General features: G+C 40.1%; 1 protein-coding gene across 11 annotated transcripts; it reads left to right on the top strand.

Annotated features, from left to right (window-relative positions):
* Positions 1-34: 34 nt before the first annotated feature.
* Positions 35-17,034, top strand: LOC144011584 (uncharacterized). Of its 11 annotated transcripts, none has more exons than XM_077511684.1 (18): positions 35-3,169; positions 4,299-4,406; positions 6,258-6,387; positions 7,767-7,923; positions 8,168-8,360; positions 8,451-8,501; positions 8,721-8,771; positions 9,040-9,090; positions 9,312-9,362; positions 9,580-9,630; positions 9,899-9,949; positions 10,161-10,211; positions 10,497-10,547; positions 12,019-12,075; positions 12,601-12,657; positions 12,883-14,896; positions 15,042-15,185; positions 16,635-17,034. In XM_077511684.1, the coding sequence occupies exons 3-18, from the start codon at positions 6,258-6,260 to the stop codon at positions 16,877-16,879; spliced, it is 3,405 nt and encodes a 1,134-aa protein (XP_077367810.1). In that variant the 5' UTR covers positions 35-3,169; positions 4,299-4,406; the 3' UTR covers positions 16,880-17,034. The 11 variants fall into 11 exon arrangements, with proteins under 11 accessions (XP_077367810.1, XP_077367809.1, XP_077367812.1 ...); XM_077511683.1 differs by having other exon boundaries at positions 6,254-6,387; XM_077511686.1 differs by lacking the exon at positions 4,299-4,406.
* Positions 17,035-17,348: the final 314 nt, after the last annotated feature.

Here is a 17,348-nt window from a genome sequence, read left to right as displayed (position 1 = left end):
GGTTGGCACAAGCATCTACCATACATGTTCATACACGCACTATTTCAAACCGGGTGGCCTCTGTGACTTTGGCACGACCTTTGTTACTCTTAGGCTTTATCGTGGAGGCTGAAATTTTGGGTACACGATGAAGTAGGGGTCGCCTTTAACATGCAGTATGTGGAAAGTAGGTACCTCTGGTTGCAGGGCCGAGCAACGAGGTCTAAACACACTAACAAAGAGGCGGTTGAGAGGCCCTGTGTGACTTTAGTGTGACCTTCTAAACACCTAATTTTGAATAGAGTGCTAAAACCCAGAACACACAATGGTTCCGGTGGAGCAACTTGTAGGGTACGTGAATCAATATCATTTAGATTTGGCGGGAAAAGAAGACTACAAGGGTTTTCCAAGCCTAGGTCCTGAACAGTCTGTGATAGCAGCAACAGCAATACAAATGCAACGACTTCAGTCATCAGTCAAGACACAGTGTCCAATCACTGGTGAGCTATTTTCGAACAGATCCGTCAGACATGCTGGCATCAAAACATGTACTGTACACTTTTTTTTTTTTTTTTTACAAGTACAATGCAAACTTTCCGTGTATCTTTCCTCCCACCCTAAGTACTAAATATGGTATTTTGGTTAATATTGCATGAGTGGAATATAACCAGCCAAATCCAGCAGTTTTTATTAATATCACAAAGCAGATAGTTTGCCACTTGCTCTCAAGTGAAAAACAATAATGTTATTCAGTTTACAACTAATAACCAATCACAGCACAACTTTAGAAAACAGGTGAGCTGTGACTGGTCATTGCCTGAGCCCCGAGCAACTGTGATGTTATCTTCAGTCAACAGCAAGTGGCAAAATGGCCACCCGCTGAGATAGATAAAAACGGATGGATTTTGATTCATAACTCATATTTCACAAATGTAAAATTAATAAGAACATCATGTTTAGAATATTGAGGTCACATATTGTCAAGAAATATTCAAGCCATTGTTTCCATAACATGCATCAATAACGGGTAAGACTGTCAATAATGAGCCCTTTTCCCTTTTTTTGAGGGGACGTGTAAGCAGGGCCAAATGCTTGGCTACTTGCAGAGTTGAGGCAACAAACTGCCACTTTGAAGTTAATTGTATCCAATTATATTCCCCCCTTGTCTGCAGAGCAGTTACAAGGAGGAAAAGGAGAGCCAGGTGATGGAGGGAAGTTAAAAGAGACATGCAAAAAACAAACAAACTGACGTGTCATTAATTGTGTGTGGTGGATAGATCCAAAGGCAGTAAAACATGGCAAGGAGACAAACAGAAATGAGAATAACTTTATTGACTGGATGGAACGTGGACAGATTTGGCAGGGACAGGGAGGGAGACACTTGGCGGAAACGGGGAGACACTTGAGTAATCGTGGAGACTTGAGACATGGACAGACTTGGATTAACATGGAGACAGGAGTAGACGTGGTGAACTAGATTAACAAACAACCTTGGCATAGACAAAAAACAACAGAACGACACTTAAACTTCAGTATGGACCCCTGACCCCACCAAGGACCTTGCGGTGGGCTCATCGCTTGCGCCGGCAGACACTGGATCCGGGATCATCCGCCGTACTCGTGCCTCCTGGGGTTAGACCCTGGGCTGGAGATTGTGGCAGAGACGAAGGAATTTGGGGCTGCAGCAGCCGAGACGAATAAACTTGGGGCTGCGGCAGCGGAGACGAATAAACTTGGGGCTGCGGCAGCTGAGACAAGGAGACTGCAGCAACCGGCCCCAACGGGGGGACCTGGGACGGCGGCAATCCACCAGGGACAGAGAGGCCGGGGGCTGCGTCAGCCAGGAACTGAGAGGCTGGGGGGCTGCGTCGGCCAGGAACTGAGAGGCTGGGGGGCTGCGTCGGCCAGGAACTGAGAGGCTGGGGGGCTGCGTCGGCCAGGAACTGAGAGGCTGGGGGGCTGCGTCGGCCAGGAACGTCCTGGGGCTGTAGCGGCAGCAGCGGCACAGGCGAAGCATCCTGGGGCGGGTGTGGTTCAGGAGAAGAGTCAAGAGGCGGCCGTGGCTCAGGAGAAGCGTCAAGAGGCGGCCGAGGCACAGGCGAACAGCCAGGGAGTGCATAGGCGCCGGGACGGGGGCTGGAAACCGCCAAAGTGCCGGGACAGGGGCTTGAAGCCGGAATGGGGTTTTGAGGCTTCCACCGGGTCCTTGTTGGTGGGCTAATTGTGTCATGAACTGTGGAATTTGGCTGTGGTGGATAGACCCAAAGGTAGAGAAACTTGGCCGGGAGACAAACAGATATGAGAATAACTTTGACTGGATGGAACCTGAGAAGACTGGGCATGATTTGGTATGGACATGAGGAAGACAGACTGGCGGAGTCTTGAGGGAGACTCAATTAACAAACAACTTCAGCATAGACAACCCCAACAGCCCACCACTTAAACAAACTTCACCATGAAGCCCTGACATAGACAATGATCCCACACAGACAAGACAAAACCAACAGCCTAAATACACCAACACTAATGAGAAACACCTGGGGAACACACTAGGGAGAGGGCGTTGATTGGTCAACACACACTGGGAAGGGGAATGACACACAGGTGGACCTAATCAGACATAACGAGACAGGGGAACCACAGGAACATAAGACACTTACCAAAATAAAACAAAACCAACTCAAACAAAATTGAAACACAACAATGTGTATGTGAAAACATGAGCTAGTTCTCAAGACAAGAATATTCCACTGGCCTGTCTAAAAATAGCTGACCAGTGATGGGACAATCTGACTTAGTAAGAACAATTAGAATAGGAATGTCAACATCTAACAACAGCATAGTCGTCTGTCCAGATGTGGTCTTGCACTAGGGGACCCCCCTTGACACTCAATGATCCGAACCACTTATCCACAGATTTTGACCATGGTCTGTGGTCTCAGTGTTGTGCTGTTCAAATAGCTCACGAATGACTGAATGCAAGATATGCCATTTTAACATGAATATTACCACTAAAATATTCCAACATCAACAAGCAACCAAATATCGATTTATAAAATTTTGATATGGACAGAAAGCCTGCCATACCTGCATGCACCCCTCTCTCCGCTCCCAGGGTTCAATGCATGTAGTTTACAGGAAACTTTCATGACACGAGAAGAGGACGCCAGAAGCAACAAACCATTAAAAGGTAAGACACCTGTGATTACAAATTGCTAACTGTATGTTAAGAAACAATGTTTAATGATAGATAAGTCTAGAGCTGGACTGGCACAAAAAATAAAATAGGCCCTGACATTTTGACTTAGGCCCACCGGCCTCCTGCCTAATGTAGTTTTGCCACTGATGTTTATTGATGATGTTTCAGTTGGCTATCTGTATTCGAACTTAACTAACAGACTGGTCCCTCTAAATTGTGGGCCAGCCTCTTGGTGTAAAAAGTAGGAAAATAATAATTAAAAAGCACTGCATCAGCCCCAATAGGCCCACCGGGCATGTGCCCAGTATGCCAGATGGCCAGTCCAGGCCTGGATAAGTTGATTAAAAAATATGCTACATTCAGGTTTCTGACATTGCAAATGATTGATCAAGTGATAATTAGGCCACGATACGTAGCTTGCGTGTCAGCTACACTTTAAGTAGTCTCACTTTAGTTGGAGTAGCTTTAAGTAGGGCCTACTGTTAGTCAAGGACCGAATTTTACCATCCGTTATGATTAATATCCAATCTACACTATCATATAAGGTGCATAGTGCTGTATGAAAAATAAACTGATTATTCGGTGCAAACAACAGATAATTGGCAGGTTTTGCATGTCTCTGCCAGTAGATTATGGAGTTATAGAAGACAAAATCTGTGACAAAATCTGCTTAACGTTTACTCACTGTATTGACAAAAATAATGTGTTTCGTCAATGGAGTGTGATGAATAAAATCTTAAATTTGTTGTGCTAAAAGTGGAATTCTGAATATTGTGCATGAAAATGGATAGATGATGAATTAGCTGTCATTATTATTTATTAGGGCCGGGTGATATGACCAAAATTGGTATACTGTAGGTTAGTTTATGCTTCACTAAAGACAAACAATATATCATCATATACATGTCAGGAAGAAGAAACATTTCAACAAAATAACATGAACACATATGGTGAAATTAGAAAATTACCCATGTACATTTACATGCAGCGGAGCAGAGATAAGAAATGCAAATTAAAATAACTATCAAACAATGCCTACACTTATTTTCCTTTAAAGATAAAATCAAAATACCTTTTATTCATTTATTATATTAACTGTTGCGCATATTGTGCATGTCAGGTGACAAAAAAGTGTGACCCGCCCCATTTTGTCGACGTCATTTCCTGTGTAGTCGCGGGAAAGCTGGACTTCGCGTTAGTCTTGGAGTTGGCGCCGTTCTGTTCGAAGGTAGGCTACTAAACTGTCTTAAGTATTTTAAAACGATCGCTTTTTGAGCAGCATTTTCCATATACTGACTGATATGCCTGTAAATTCGAGGGCGCTAGATATTTTTCAGTAACCTAAGACATTGCACGTTGTTTGTTGGCATACTGCTGACTGGAGCTTGCAGCCTTGACCTCGCTAAGTTAGAGGAAATTTCAAACTCATTAGGCTTGCGCTAACAAGCCTTGTCCTAAAATGCAGCGGAATCTCCAGTTACGAAAAATTCCCCCCCAAACAAACTACCCCCCACCCACCCACCCCGCTTTTTTTTTCTTTAATTAGCTTTTTTAATTCCAAACAAATTTTTGGTCGAAAATATGACTCTAGTGACGCATATATTTTGTTATGCAAACCGTCTCAGCATTGCTGATGTAGTTTGCGAACAGGTGAACGACAGTAGGCTTCTGCGTGTAGCCTCTTTTTCTCGTTCACTCACTCGCTACTGGCCAGTGGCCAAGGAGGGGGGGAGGGGAAGTTTCTCTCTTCTCGTTCATTCCGTACTGGCCAGCACTTTTTTTTTTTTTTTTAATTACGAACAAATTTTTGGTCGAAGATATGCCTCTAGTGACGCATATATTTTGTTATGCAAACCGTCTCAGCATTACTGATGTCGTTTGCGAACAGGTGAACGACAGTAGGCTTCTGCGTGTAGCCTCTTTTTCTCGTTCACTCACTCGCTACTGGCCAGTGGCCAAGGAGGGGGAGGGGAAGTTTCTCTCTTCTCGTTCATTCCGTACTGGCCAGCACTTTTTTTTTTTTTTTTTTTTAAATTAAGTTTTTAAATTACGAACAAATTTTTGGTCAAAAATATGCCTCTAGTAACGCATATATTTTGTTATGCGAACCGTCTCAGCATTACTGATGTCGTTTGCGAACAGGTGGACAGTAGGCTTCTGCCTGTAGCCTCTTTCTCGTTCACTCACTCGCTACTGGCCAGTGGCCAAGGAGGGGGGGAGGGGAAGTTTCTCTCTTCTCGTTCATTCCGTACTGGCCAGGTTGGCGGTGGGGAAGTTACCTCAAACTGGCCTCATGCCCTAATTAGTCGAAGCTCCAGTTCCAGCTTGCTCTTTACCATGCACGCTCGTAATTGGTCAATTGTAGGGGGCGGGAGGACACCTCACGTGGGGGTGCAATTTATATGCAGGGAAGCGCAAGAGAGAAAGGAGTGAACACGAAGTCAAGTCAAGTCAAGCTGATGACACGTTGTTTTACAAAATGAGCGACAGAAAAAGACGCACATATGGACACATTTTGACTTCGTGGATAATACCAGGGCAGAGTGTAGAAGTCTTTAACCCCAGAAAGACAGAACAGTAGATGAACTGGGTAAAATAATGGCTGACATCGTTAATGCTCATTGTGGCTTAATTACCTCTTCTCCTTTTGTATTGTGCCAAAAAGGTGCATACGCACAGTGGTCTCTCTCACTGGAGCGGTCGGCTAGATTTCTGATGAATGTCACGTGGCAAAAACGTTTGGCTGTATGTATGATACACATATAGTATTTACTGTATTGGTGTGTCTCTTAAATTGGATTTGGGGGGGCCCGAATGACACACAAATCTCTGTCTACTCCCTGTGGTTAAGTTTCATCCATTTTACTTCTTGGACTAACTGCCATTCACCTAGAAGATGACATTAATTGGTAAATGTGTTCATAATGGGAAACAAATGTGTAGCTGCAGTCTCTAAAGCATGAGGTGTGGAACTATGAGTGTGTAATTTTGGATATGTTTATGTAGACTTTTTAAGATAATGTTCAGAGTGAGTTACATAATCCGCCTTGATAACCAAAACCCTCTTTGCCATAGAAAGATGGCAAACAATGGAAGAACAGTGCAAAGGCGGAGGAATCGGGTCACTCCACAAAAAGATGCTGAGCAGCATGTACTATTGGAAAAGGATAAGATGGGACTTAGAGAGTCCTTCATTAACCCATTCAAAGGTGAGTATACATTTTTCAAGACATTAATTTGATCTTTGTTTATGTGCATGATATGAATGGCTCTCATAGCTGCAATTAACCAACTGCAAATTAAGACATGTTTTCCACATACATGCATCTGTAGTAGGCTGCTACAGATTCATTTTGGTGGCCACTAATAGATTTTAGATCAAAATGTGACTTGTGTGTACATTTTGTTTTGCTGTGTGGAGATTTTGCCACTTTGCTCCTTGTGTGTGTGCTGATTAATACCACCGCTTTTCTTTATGATGATGCAAATACAGCACATCAAATGAAGTATCAAAAGTAGCATTGATCTTTGAGTCGATCTTGTTATCAGAGGCAACACTAATTCAGTACTTGTGTATTTTGTTTGGAAACACCATTTGATATGGGGAAAAATTCACATTACGATATCAATTGCAGCCCTATGCTAATGGTATACAGTGTTCCCTCACTTGTTACGGGTGTGGTGAATTTCCTCGAGGTCGTAGTGGTTAAATAAAGTGACACGTATGAAAAACTTTGACCTGTTATAAAAATAGCTCGACACTGACTTGCTAAGAATTAAAAAGTAAAATGTTAACTTTTTTTTTTTAAACCTGTCATGACACGTTTCTTAATTTACCAAATATTATATATTTTGATTAAAAGTGTCATAGATTGTGTTAAATACAAGAAAGCGCTGTCTATATTTACTCATACAAAAAAGGACAAATAGCAGCATAAATAATTTTATGGGGTACTCACCATTGAAATTGGTGGTAAAAATCTGCGATAGAGTGAATCAACAATAAGTGAACTGCGAAGTAGGGATGGACCACTGTATATCACAATATAAAATAGGGTTAAAATATATATTAAATTAGTATTTTCTGAATAGATTATTTTAGTCTTTAGCGCTAACCCATGTTAACAACTGAGTCAGAAGCTAAAGGGCAAATATCAACTAAAATACTTAATACGATTCACACCTTCCTTTCATGGCAGCATTTAAAAAGCATGTTTCTGGTATCGTGATAGTCATGTACAGTTTCACAGTATTGGTGCCAGTCTGCATAGTTTTGGTTCAATTTCAAAATATTTACAGCCAAAAAAAAAATCTAAAGTCACAGTTTTGTCATCAGTTTGTCTCCATCTTTAATAAACATGTCAGGAATGATGGTACAAGCTGCAAAATCTAATCAAAGTTCAATGTATATAATCTTAATTATCTTCATTATTTGTCTATACTTTTAAAGAATTCAAATTGTTAACTAATGATGGTTTTAAAAAGCGCATTTGCTTGTTGGTGCAAAATGCTGTATGTTCTGATTAGTCGACTAATTACGACTACTGTTGATTAGATTATTTTTATTTTTTTCTCGCCTCTCCTCAAGGTCGAGGTGTGGTTGCTACACAGACTTTTACCAAAGAAGAATTTGTGCTGGAGTACCGTGGAAAGCTTTGTGAACAAGGTCTTGAGCAAAATTTGGAGCGTAATGAACAAGAAGCAGTCTTCCTATTTTATTTCAACTGGAGAGGTAAAGGTTGGTGGTAAGTATTTCTCTATCTGAACTTGAGTTGAGTTGTTTGGAATGTTTATGGACAAAAAAAACAAACACAGATGTGTAGTCAACATTCGCTATGAATGAGTACTACGTAATGCATAGATCAGGCATGATCTATGCCTTTGCTCAGCCGTTAGATAAAACTTCAAACTCTAGACTTCCCTTTTCCATTTGAATCATATCTATACTGGGCAGGCAGCTTCCACTCTTATTTCCCTCCCCCCCTCCAGTCTTGATGCATCAGATGAAGACCAGTCATTGGGAAGGCTCGTAAATGACAACCACATAAAGCCAAACTGCAAGATGAAGGTTATTGAAGTTGGTGGTTTGCCACATCTTTGCCTTTTTGCAATCCGAGACATCGCTCCAGGTGAAGAATTGTCGTATAACTACGGAAATTCAGACTGGCCTTGGCGCAAAAAGGTATTGGGTCATTTATGTCATCTTGTAACTTATTCATGTTATGTTTGTGCTATCATGTTTTCCATATATTGTCTTTTCCTCTTTGAGCAGACACCATCACTTGAGGCCGCTGAAGACACGAATGCAAGCAAAAGACCTAAGGTGAAATACAGGTTCTACTACACTGCTTCTATCATTTAATATAGGGGAAATTGTGTGTGTTTTTACGAAACCCCAACTCAAAAGTAGTTGGGGCATTGTAAACAAGTACAATAGGATTTACAAATCTTTTTTGACCTAGATATGTACTGGTATCTTATTGTGCCATGTTATGATTGCTCTATCATGGTTTCCATATATTGTCTTTTCCTCTTTGAGCAGACACCATCACTTGAGGCCGCTGAAGACACGAGTGCTAGCAAAAGACCTAAGGTAAAATACAGGTTCTACTACACACTGCTTCTATCATTTAATATAGGCAAAATTGTGTGTGTTTTTACGAAATTCCAACTCAAAAGTAGTTGGTGCATTGTAAACAAATACAATATGATTTGCAAATCTTTTTGCGACCTGTAACTGTCCCCGATTAGGTGATAATTTGTCTGTCTTCTTTTGAATAGACCCAAAAGTATGTATCTTATTGTGCTGTGTTATGATTGCTCTCACGTTTTCCATGTATTTTCTTTTCGTCATTGAGCAGACACCATCACTTGAGGCCGCTGCACACACGAGTTCAAGCAAAAGACCTAAGGTAAAATACAGGTTCTACTTGACACAGCTTCTATCATTTAATATAGGGAAAATTGTGTGTTTTGACGAAACTCCAACTCAAAAGTAGTTGGGGCATTGTGAACAAATACAATAGGATTTACAAATCTTTTTCGCCCTATATATATGTACCGGTATCTTATTGTGCCATGTTATGGTTGCTCTATCATGTTTTCCATATATTCTCTTTTCCTGTTTGAACAGACACCATCACTTGAGGCCGCTGAAGACACGAGTGCGAACAAAAGACCTAAGGTAAAATACAGGTTCTACTACACACTGCTTCTATCATTTAATATAGGCGAAATTGTGTGTGTTTTTACGAAACCCCAACTCAAAAGTAATTGGGGCATTGTAAACAAATACAATATGGTTTGCAAATCGTTTTCGACCTATATATATGTATCTTATTGTGCCATGTTATAATTGCTCTATCACGTTTTCCATATATTCTTTTTTCCTCTTTGAGCAGACACCATCACTTGAGGCCGCTGAAGACATGAGTGCGAGCAAAAGACCTAAGGTAAAATACAGGTTCTACTACACACTGCTTCTATCATTTAATATAGGCAAAATTGTGTGTGTTTTTACGAAATTCCAACTCAAAAGTAGTTGGTGCATTGTAAACAAATACAATATGATTTGCAAATCTTTTTGCGACCTGTAACTGTCCCCGATTAGGTGATAATTTGTCTGTCTTCTTTTGAATAGACCCAAAAGTATGTATCTTATTGTGCTGTGTTATGATTGCTCTCACGTTTTCCATGTATTTTCTTTTCGTCATTGAGCAGACACCATCACTTGAGGCCGCTGCACACACGAGTTCAAGCAAAAGACCTAAGGTAAAATACAGGTTCTACTTGACACAGCTTCTATCATTTAATATAGGGGAAATTGTGTGTTTTTACAAAACCCCGACTCAAAAGTAGTTGGGGCATTGTAAACAAATACAACAGGATTTGCAAATATTTTTCGACCTATATATCTCTCTAATTGTGCTATGTTATGATTGCTCTCACGTTCTCCATATACTTTCTTTTCGTCTTTGAGCAGACACCATCACTTGAGGCCGCTGAAGACACGAGTGCTAGCAAAAGACCTAAGGTAAAATACAGGTTCTACTACACACTGCTTCTATCATTTAATATAGGGGGAATTGTTTGTTTTTACGAAACCACAGCTCAAATGTAGTTGGAGCATTGTATTAACGTATAAACAAATACAATGACTTGCAAAACGTTTTCGACCTATATTCACACAACTGTCCCAGATTAGGTCATGAAAATTTCTCTCGTTATGAATAGACCCAAAAGCAGCCTAAGTATCGTATTGTGCCATGTTAGGGTTGCTCCGTCATGTTTTCCATATTGTCTATTCTTGTTTGAGCAGACACCATCTCTTGAAGTTGCTGAAGACATGAGTGCTGGCGACAGATGTCAGGTAAGATCCAGTTTCTAAAACTGCTGTTTCATGTATTGTTTTCGGCTAAACTGATTTTTCGTGTTGTAGTTAGGGCTGAACGAGTGTGGAAAATGATCTAATTGCATTTCACCCCCCCAAAAATAATGGATATACAGTGTTCCCCAACTTTTTGCAGGTGATACATTCCATGCCATGAGTAGCAAGTGTGTTCCTCAGTTTGTTTAAAATGGCCCCAAAATTATGGATGGGCGTAGCTATCACAATGACAATCCCCATTTAGGTTTGGGTGTTAATTGTGTGTGCTTGTGTGTTTTGAATGACCCCAAAAGTATGGATCACCATAGCTACTGTAGTGATAACTGTCCCCAATTTGACTTGGGTATCAAGTGTATGTGCTAGTGTGTTTTGAATGACCCCAAAAGTATGGATAGATATAGCTATTACAGTGACTGTCCCCAGTTAGGTTTGGGTGTTAAGTGTGTGTGCTAGTGTATTTTGAATGACCCCAAAAGTATGGATCGCTATAGCTACAATAGTGATGCCTGTCCCCAATTTGACTTGGGTATCAAGTGTGTGTGCTAGTGTCTTTTGAATGACCCCAAAAGTATGGATCGCTAAAGCTACAATAGTGATGCCTGTCCCCAATTTGACTTGGGTATCAAGTGTATGTGCTAGTGTGTTTTGAATGACCCCAAAAGTATGGATAGATATAGCTATTACAGTGACTGTCCCCAGTTAGGTTTGGGTGTTAAGTGTGTGTGCTAGTGTATTTTGAATGACCCCAAAAGTATGGATCGCTATAGCTACAATAGTGATGCCTGTCCCCAATTTGACTTGGGTATCAAGTGTGTGTGCTAGTGTCTTTTGAATGACCCCAAAAGTATGGATCGCTAAAGCTACAATAGTGATGCCTGTCCCCAATTTGACTTGGGTATCAAGTGTGTGTGCTAGTGTCTTTTGAATGACCCCAAAAGTATGGATCGCTATAGCTACAAGAGTTAGGACTGTCCCCAATCTGACTTGTGTATCAAGTGTGTGTGCATATATGTAAAATGACCCCAAAAGTATGTCTAGACCGGGGGTGTCACAATGACTGTCCCCAATTAGGCTTTGGTGTCAAGTGTGTATCTGTGTCTTTAATGACCCGAAAAGTATGAAAAGCCACACCTATCGTAATTGCTGTCCCCCAGTATGATTTGAGTATCAAGCGTGTCTTTGTTTTAAATGACTTAAAAAGTATGGGTAGCCATAGCTGCAGTATTGTTTTCAGTTGGACTTGGACATGAAGTGTTTGAATGACCCCAAAAGTATGGATTGTCCACGTTCAACTTTGACCAGTTAGCTTGACGCTAAAAAATGTCCCAAAATGCAACAAACGCAGTCACCTGAAGCCGTAAAATATAAGCATATAAAATTATCTAAAAATATCATTGTGTAATGTTGTTTTCTCTATCATGTTTTTTATTCCTATACGTTTGATCTTTGTCAGCAGACACCACCTCTCGAGGTGGGAGATGACAGGATGGATGCTGGCGACAGGCCTCAGGTAAGATCCAGTTTCTCCCACACCGTTGTACCATGCACTGATTAGGGCTGAATGGTTAATTGAATTTGATAAAACATGTTGTATTTTTAAATTAATTGTAAAGACACAGATTTGACAGGTCATTATTGTATTGAAAAGTGGTGGGGTGGAGGAGCCCAAAAAATTCCTTTAGTGAATTAGGTTATGGCATATTGTGCGTGTCTCTCTGTTTTGATTGGCCCTAAAATTATCGGTCCACATGGCTATCGTAATAACGTTCCTTGTGTGGTGTGATTTGAACAAACAAATAGTATGGTTTGGTATGTTTGTAGTAATGCCTGGACCAATTAGGTCAGGGCAAATTGGCTGTTTTGAATGACCCCAAAATTATGGATAGACAATGTTAAGTTGAAATGTCCTGCCATAGATGCAGTCACCTGAACACCTATAAAATTAAGTGTGAAATTATTTTTAGCATTTTTTTTTCTTTTTTTTTTTTTTTTTTTTTTTTTTTCTTGTAATCATTTTTTGTATTTGTCATTTCAGCAGACACCATTATGTGAAGTCACAGATGATATCCTAAATGTTGCCAATAGTCCTCAGGTAAGGTTAATAAATACAAGTTATCACTGTTAGATTTTCATGCGTGAAAAAATAGGATAAAATTTATATTAATCTGTAATGACATGAGTAGTTTGGCCTTTATATATGTCCTTATGTGAATGTCTTATTTTTTCACATTCTACAGACAAAAAAAAAGATGTGATTTACAAAGAAACGTTTTTCCTCAATACATTATGGTAACTGTACACTTTTTCTTTTCTTCAGTCTTCCACATGTTTGGACGAATCACCGGAGATCTCTGATGATACAGACTATGATGATAAAGATTATATTCCAGAAACAGAAAAACAAAATATGTTCGACTCTGACGATAGCATAGACTTGTGTCCACTGGAGAAAACATCATCTTCATCTGTCTTCCCATCTTTGGCTAATTCAGCTATTGATGCTCAAACCTCTGAGAAGACAAAGACAAACACTTCAAGGAAGAGGAGCCTACTTAAGGTCTCTGGGACAAGAAACCAAAGTCCTCTGAAAAAAAGCAGAGTCCAGTGTATTTCAGAATCTATCAAAGTGTCTCCACCCTCAAACTCTAAAATTAAGAGAGTATATGATAAACGGAACTACTGTCTGTATTGTCTAACGCCCTCATCAAAAATTGCAAGACATCTAGAAGCTAAGCATGCAGATAAAGAAGAGGTTGCGAAAGCATTCATGCATCCAAAGAATTCACAGGCAAGACGAGATGAGTTGAATATTTTACGACGCCGTGGAAATTATGCTCACAATTCTCTTATTGTGAGGAGTGGAGAAGGAGATCTGCAGGCCTGCTATAGACCTCGGGAAAGAAAACAAGGTTCCGATTTTATCCATTGTTTTCATTGCCAAGGGCTCTATGCCAAGAAAACAATCTGGAAGCACATTAAAATCTGTCCTGCCAAGAAAAAATCTGAGAAGGAATTAGGTGTTTCTAAAAAGCGAGTTCAATCAAGATGTGCATTAAAAACTGCAGTAGCATGTGAAATTAGTGACGGATTAAAAACTGTACTTTCCTGCATGATCTACGATGAGGTGACTCGTGTGATCTATGACGACGACCTACTCTTAAAGTTTGGACAGCATCTCTTTGATCTAAATGGATCAAGAAAGAACCGACATGACTACATAAGGCAAAGACTTAGAGAACTTGGTAGACTGCTGACAGAGGCCCGGAAGAATTCATCTATTCGCAAGGCAGTGGAGCTCATCTATCCTGCAAACTTTAATCGTGTGATAACTGCAGTGAAGGTATTGGCTGGGCACAACTCGGAAAACAACACATACAAAAAACCCTCCTTAGCCTTAAAAATTGGTCACAGTCTGGGTGTACTTAGTGAGCTGATTGAAAGTGATAGTTTGTCTTCAGTTGACAGAGATGAGTGCTTGTTGGAATATGCTAGAGAATTTAAGACAATCAAAAATTTCAGATGGAAGGCATTGATTAGCAGAGGTGCGACGACGACAATGACAGAGGCAAAGTGGAATGCACCACAGATTTTACCTTTCACTGAAGATGTCAAACTTTTGGACGAACATGTGGAAAAGAGTAGAGAAGTTGCAGAAAGAATGCTTAAACTCTGTCCTTCTGCGAGTAATTATGCAGCACTGGCGAAAGTGACACTGGCTCAGGTGATAATTTTCAACAGAAGAAGAGAAGGAGAGGTGTCAAGAATGGAACTGTCTACTTTCGTAGAAAGGAAAGAGCTGGAACATAACGAGGACATGGCAGCCTGTCTCACCCCTCTGGAGAACAAGATGTGCGAGTTTTTCACTAGATTAGAAATCAGGGGGAAACGAGGAAGAGGTGTCCCTGTGCTCCTAAAACCATCAATGGTCTCAGCCATGGAGCTCCTAGCTCAAACCCGTGAGATGTGTGGAGTCTTAAAAGAAAATGTATTCATGTTTGGAAGACCGGAAGCCATGACTGCTTACAGAGGGGGAGAGTGCATCCAAAAGCTTGCAAAGGAGAGTGGTGCTAAAAATCCAGAGGCCTTAACATCAACAAGGCTCAGGAAGCACATAGCTACAATGTCACAGGTTCTTAATCTTCAAGAAAATGAAGCAGACCAACTTGCGGACTTTCTGGGACATGACATTCGTGTGCACAGGCAGTATTATCGACTACCACAAGGAACACTACAGCTTGCCAAAATGAGCAAAATGTTGTTAGCTGTGGAGCAAGGAACCCTCTCCCAGTATAAAGGTCAAACCCTTGATGACGTTCAGATTGACCCGCAAGGTATGGATGTGTGTTTATTGGTACAACATATTGTGAATGCTGCCAAGTCAAGATTGTCTTTCTGCTAAATTAGCTTGTTCTCTCACACGTTAACAGAACACTTCTTTGAAAGCTACAATCTTCAATGTTTTTGCTCTATTTTCAGAAAAAGTTGACTCTACACAAGACCCAGAGGAATCAAGCGATGAGGAAAGTGATCTCACAGTCCCAGAAGCTACAGGGGAAGCAGATGTTGAGGAAGAGGCTGCAACATCCCTTCCATCTTCTTCCAAGACCACTCTCATTGAAGGTACAAACAAAAATTAGATAGAGAAACTGTTTTTCACTGGCCTATACTACGTAATTGATTTTGGTTTTCACTGGCCTATACTACGTAATTGATTCTCCTAGGTAAGGTTCTGTAAAATAAGTATGGGTGTTCATTTGGAAGGTTATGAAAATAATGGATAGACTGCAGTAACCATGGTTTAATTTAGTTGACTCTCCTGTTATTTACAGAAACAAGGAACAAAGCAAAAATGCAGTTAAGCTCAACACCAGGGTTTTTCCTGGCTCAAATTGAAACAGAGGTGGCATCCCACTGTCTATGATGGGTGACTACTGATATCGGGTATCGGTGCCAATACCAGTCTTATTTTAAGGTGTCAGTACTCACGGCGGTGACCGATACATTTAAATGCCACCCTCCTGCAGCCGTTTTACGAAACGGGACAAGAAATTATATGAACACAAAATTGCCATTAACTTCATGCAATTTTAAGGAAAAATAATATATTGGGATATAGATGTCTTTCTTTAAAATAATCTGTCATTTATGGGTGGGGAATTTTATTGACTAGTGGTATCGATATTTGATATCATTATCAGTTGGAGAAAAAAAATTGTATCGAACATCCCTAATACTGACCGTGCACCATTACGTGTATGTATTCTGTAAATTCAAGAGACTCTTTCATTTTTTTTTTTTTTTTTTTTTTTTTTTTTTTTTTTTTTTTTTAAACAAGGAACATATAATAGGTCCGTGTTGCAATAATAAGAATAATAGTTCAAATAAGAATGGCAGTGGTTACAATTTTGTTGTTTTTGTTTTTTAATGGGACACATCCATTAGCGAGGTGCTTGGCCATATTGAAGTTGTCCTCGCCTCGAGCCACAGTAACTTAAAAAAAGCCTTACAGGTTTGCTGTGACTGTTGGCCATGTAGGCAAAAAACTCCATGTAACACTTGGCACGTCACGGAGTGCTTGCAGCAATATTCCTGCCTTCACGCACTAAAGAGGTGTGCCACTTACTGATGTCTACAATGTAGACTACATATATTTTAGATACCGGTGCTATTTAAAAAAAAAAAAAAAAAAAGTGATACCGAGCAGTTTTTGACACTGAAACAATGAGGTACGGTACTAATACTGGTATCCTGTGCAACACTAGGCCACCGGTGGCTGCATTTCTTAACAATGGCGAGTAAGCCTATTTTTGCATTTTATTCAAATGAAAACCCGTGGAGAAGGGAGATTACATCTTTGCATTCTTTGAGTGAACACTCATCGCTCTATAGACCAGGCTAAAATTTTAAAGGTATATTTAATTTTTAAGCTTTGGTCCTATGAAGACAAGGAACAGTATTACTTTACCAATGTCGTACTTGCATTCAACATTGGAACTAAAAGAGCAGAGGTCATGTTTTGACTTTTTTAATTTGGACTGAAATTTTTTGACAGCGTTTGTCTTTTAACAGATATGGGAGTTTCCCAGATGACAGGAGGCATCACCAAACGTAAGTGGACCGATGCTGAAATATATGCTGTCGAAAAGCACATGATGCACTTCATCCATAAATGCCAGGTACCACAAAAGTTGGACTGCCTTCGCTGTATTAATTCTGAACCACATGCCCTAAAAAATCGCACTTGGACTGGTGTCAAAAACTTTGTCAGAAACCGCATTACGACCTTAAAGAGAAGGGCTTCTGCCAAATGCTAAGTCTCTTGGTTCGTTATTTTAAGAAATCCTCCTATAAGTGATGCACTCTCCTCACTTGTTCGGATAGTATTGGTACACCAATGTTATATTTTGCTTGTTATATTGTTATATTGTTATGTTGTTGTATATATTGTTAAATATAAACTGACACCAAATTCTAATTTGTTGGGTTTTTTTTCCTCCTTCTTTAACAGTGCATCCCTCCAACACTGGTTCGATGTCTTTGTTGTATGTGTTGAATATACTGTTATTTCACTAAATGCATTTTCAAATAACTGTACATTAAAAATGTTATTCATGATAGGCAAAGTATTAAATCTGACTAAAAATAGCAATATTAGCAAAGTATCACTTTAAAAACAACATACAGCAGAAACAATCACAACAGACCATTTCTGTCAAGAAATTGGGTCACAATTCTGGAAGCATAGAAACATACTGATTGTCTTTATTATGGAAATGTTTTTTG

Source organism: Festucalex cinctus, unplaced genomic scaffold (assembly GCF_051991245.1).
Source record: "Festucalex cinctus isolate MCC-2025b unplaced genomic scaffold, RoL_Fcin_1.0 HiC_scaffold_306, whole genome shotgun sequence".
Classification (NCBI taxonomy): domain Eukaryota; kingdom Metazoa; phylum Chordata; class Actinopteri; order Syngnathiformes; family Syngnathidae; genus Festucalex; species Festucalex cinctus.
This window is presented reverse-complemented; position numbering and strand designations above follow the sequence as displayed.

Coding starts and splice junctions, on each gene's coding strand:
- LOC144011584 (XM_077511678.1), top strand. CDS start 6,198: ATGTTCAGAGTGAGTTACATAATCCGCCTTGATAACCAAAACCCTCTT. Junction 6,388..7,766: donor CTTCATTAACCCATTCAAAG/GTGAGTATACAT, acceptor CCTCTCCTCAAG/GTCGAGGTGTGGTTGCTACA. Junction 9,950..10,160: donor GTTCAAGCAAAAGACCTAAG/GTAAAATACAGG, acceptor GTCTTTGAGCAG/ACACCATCACTTGAGGCCGC.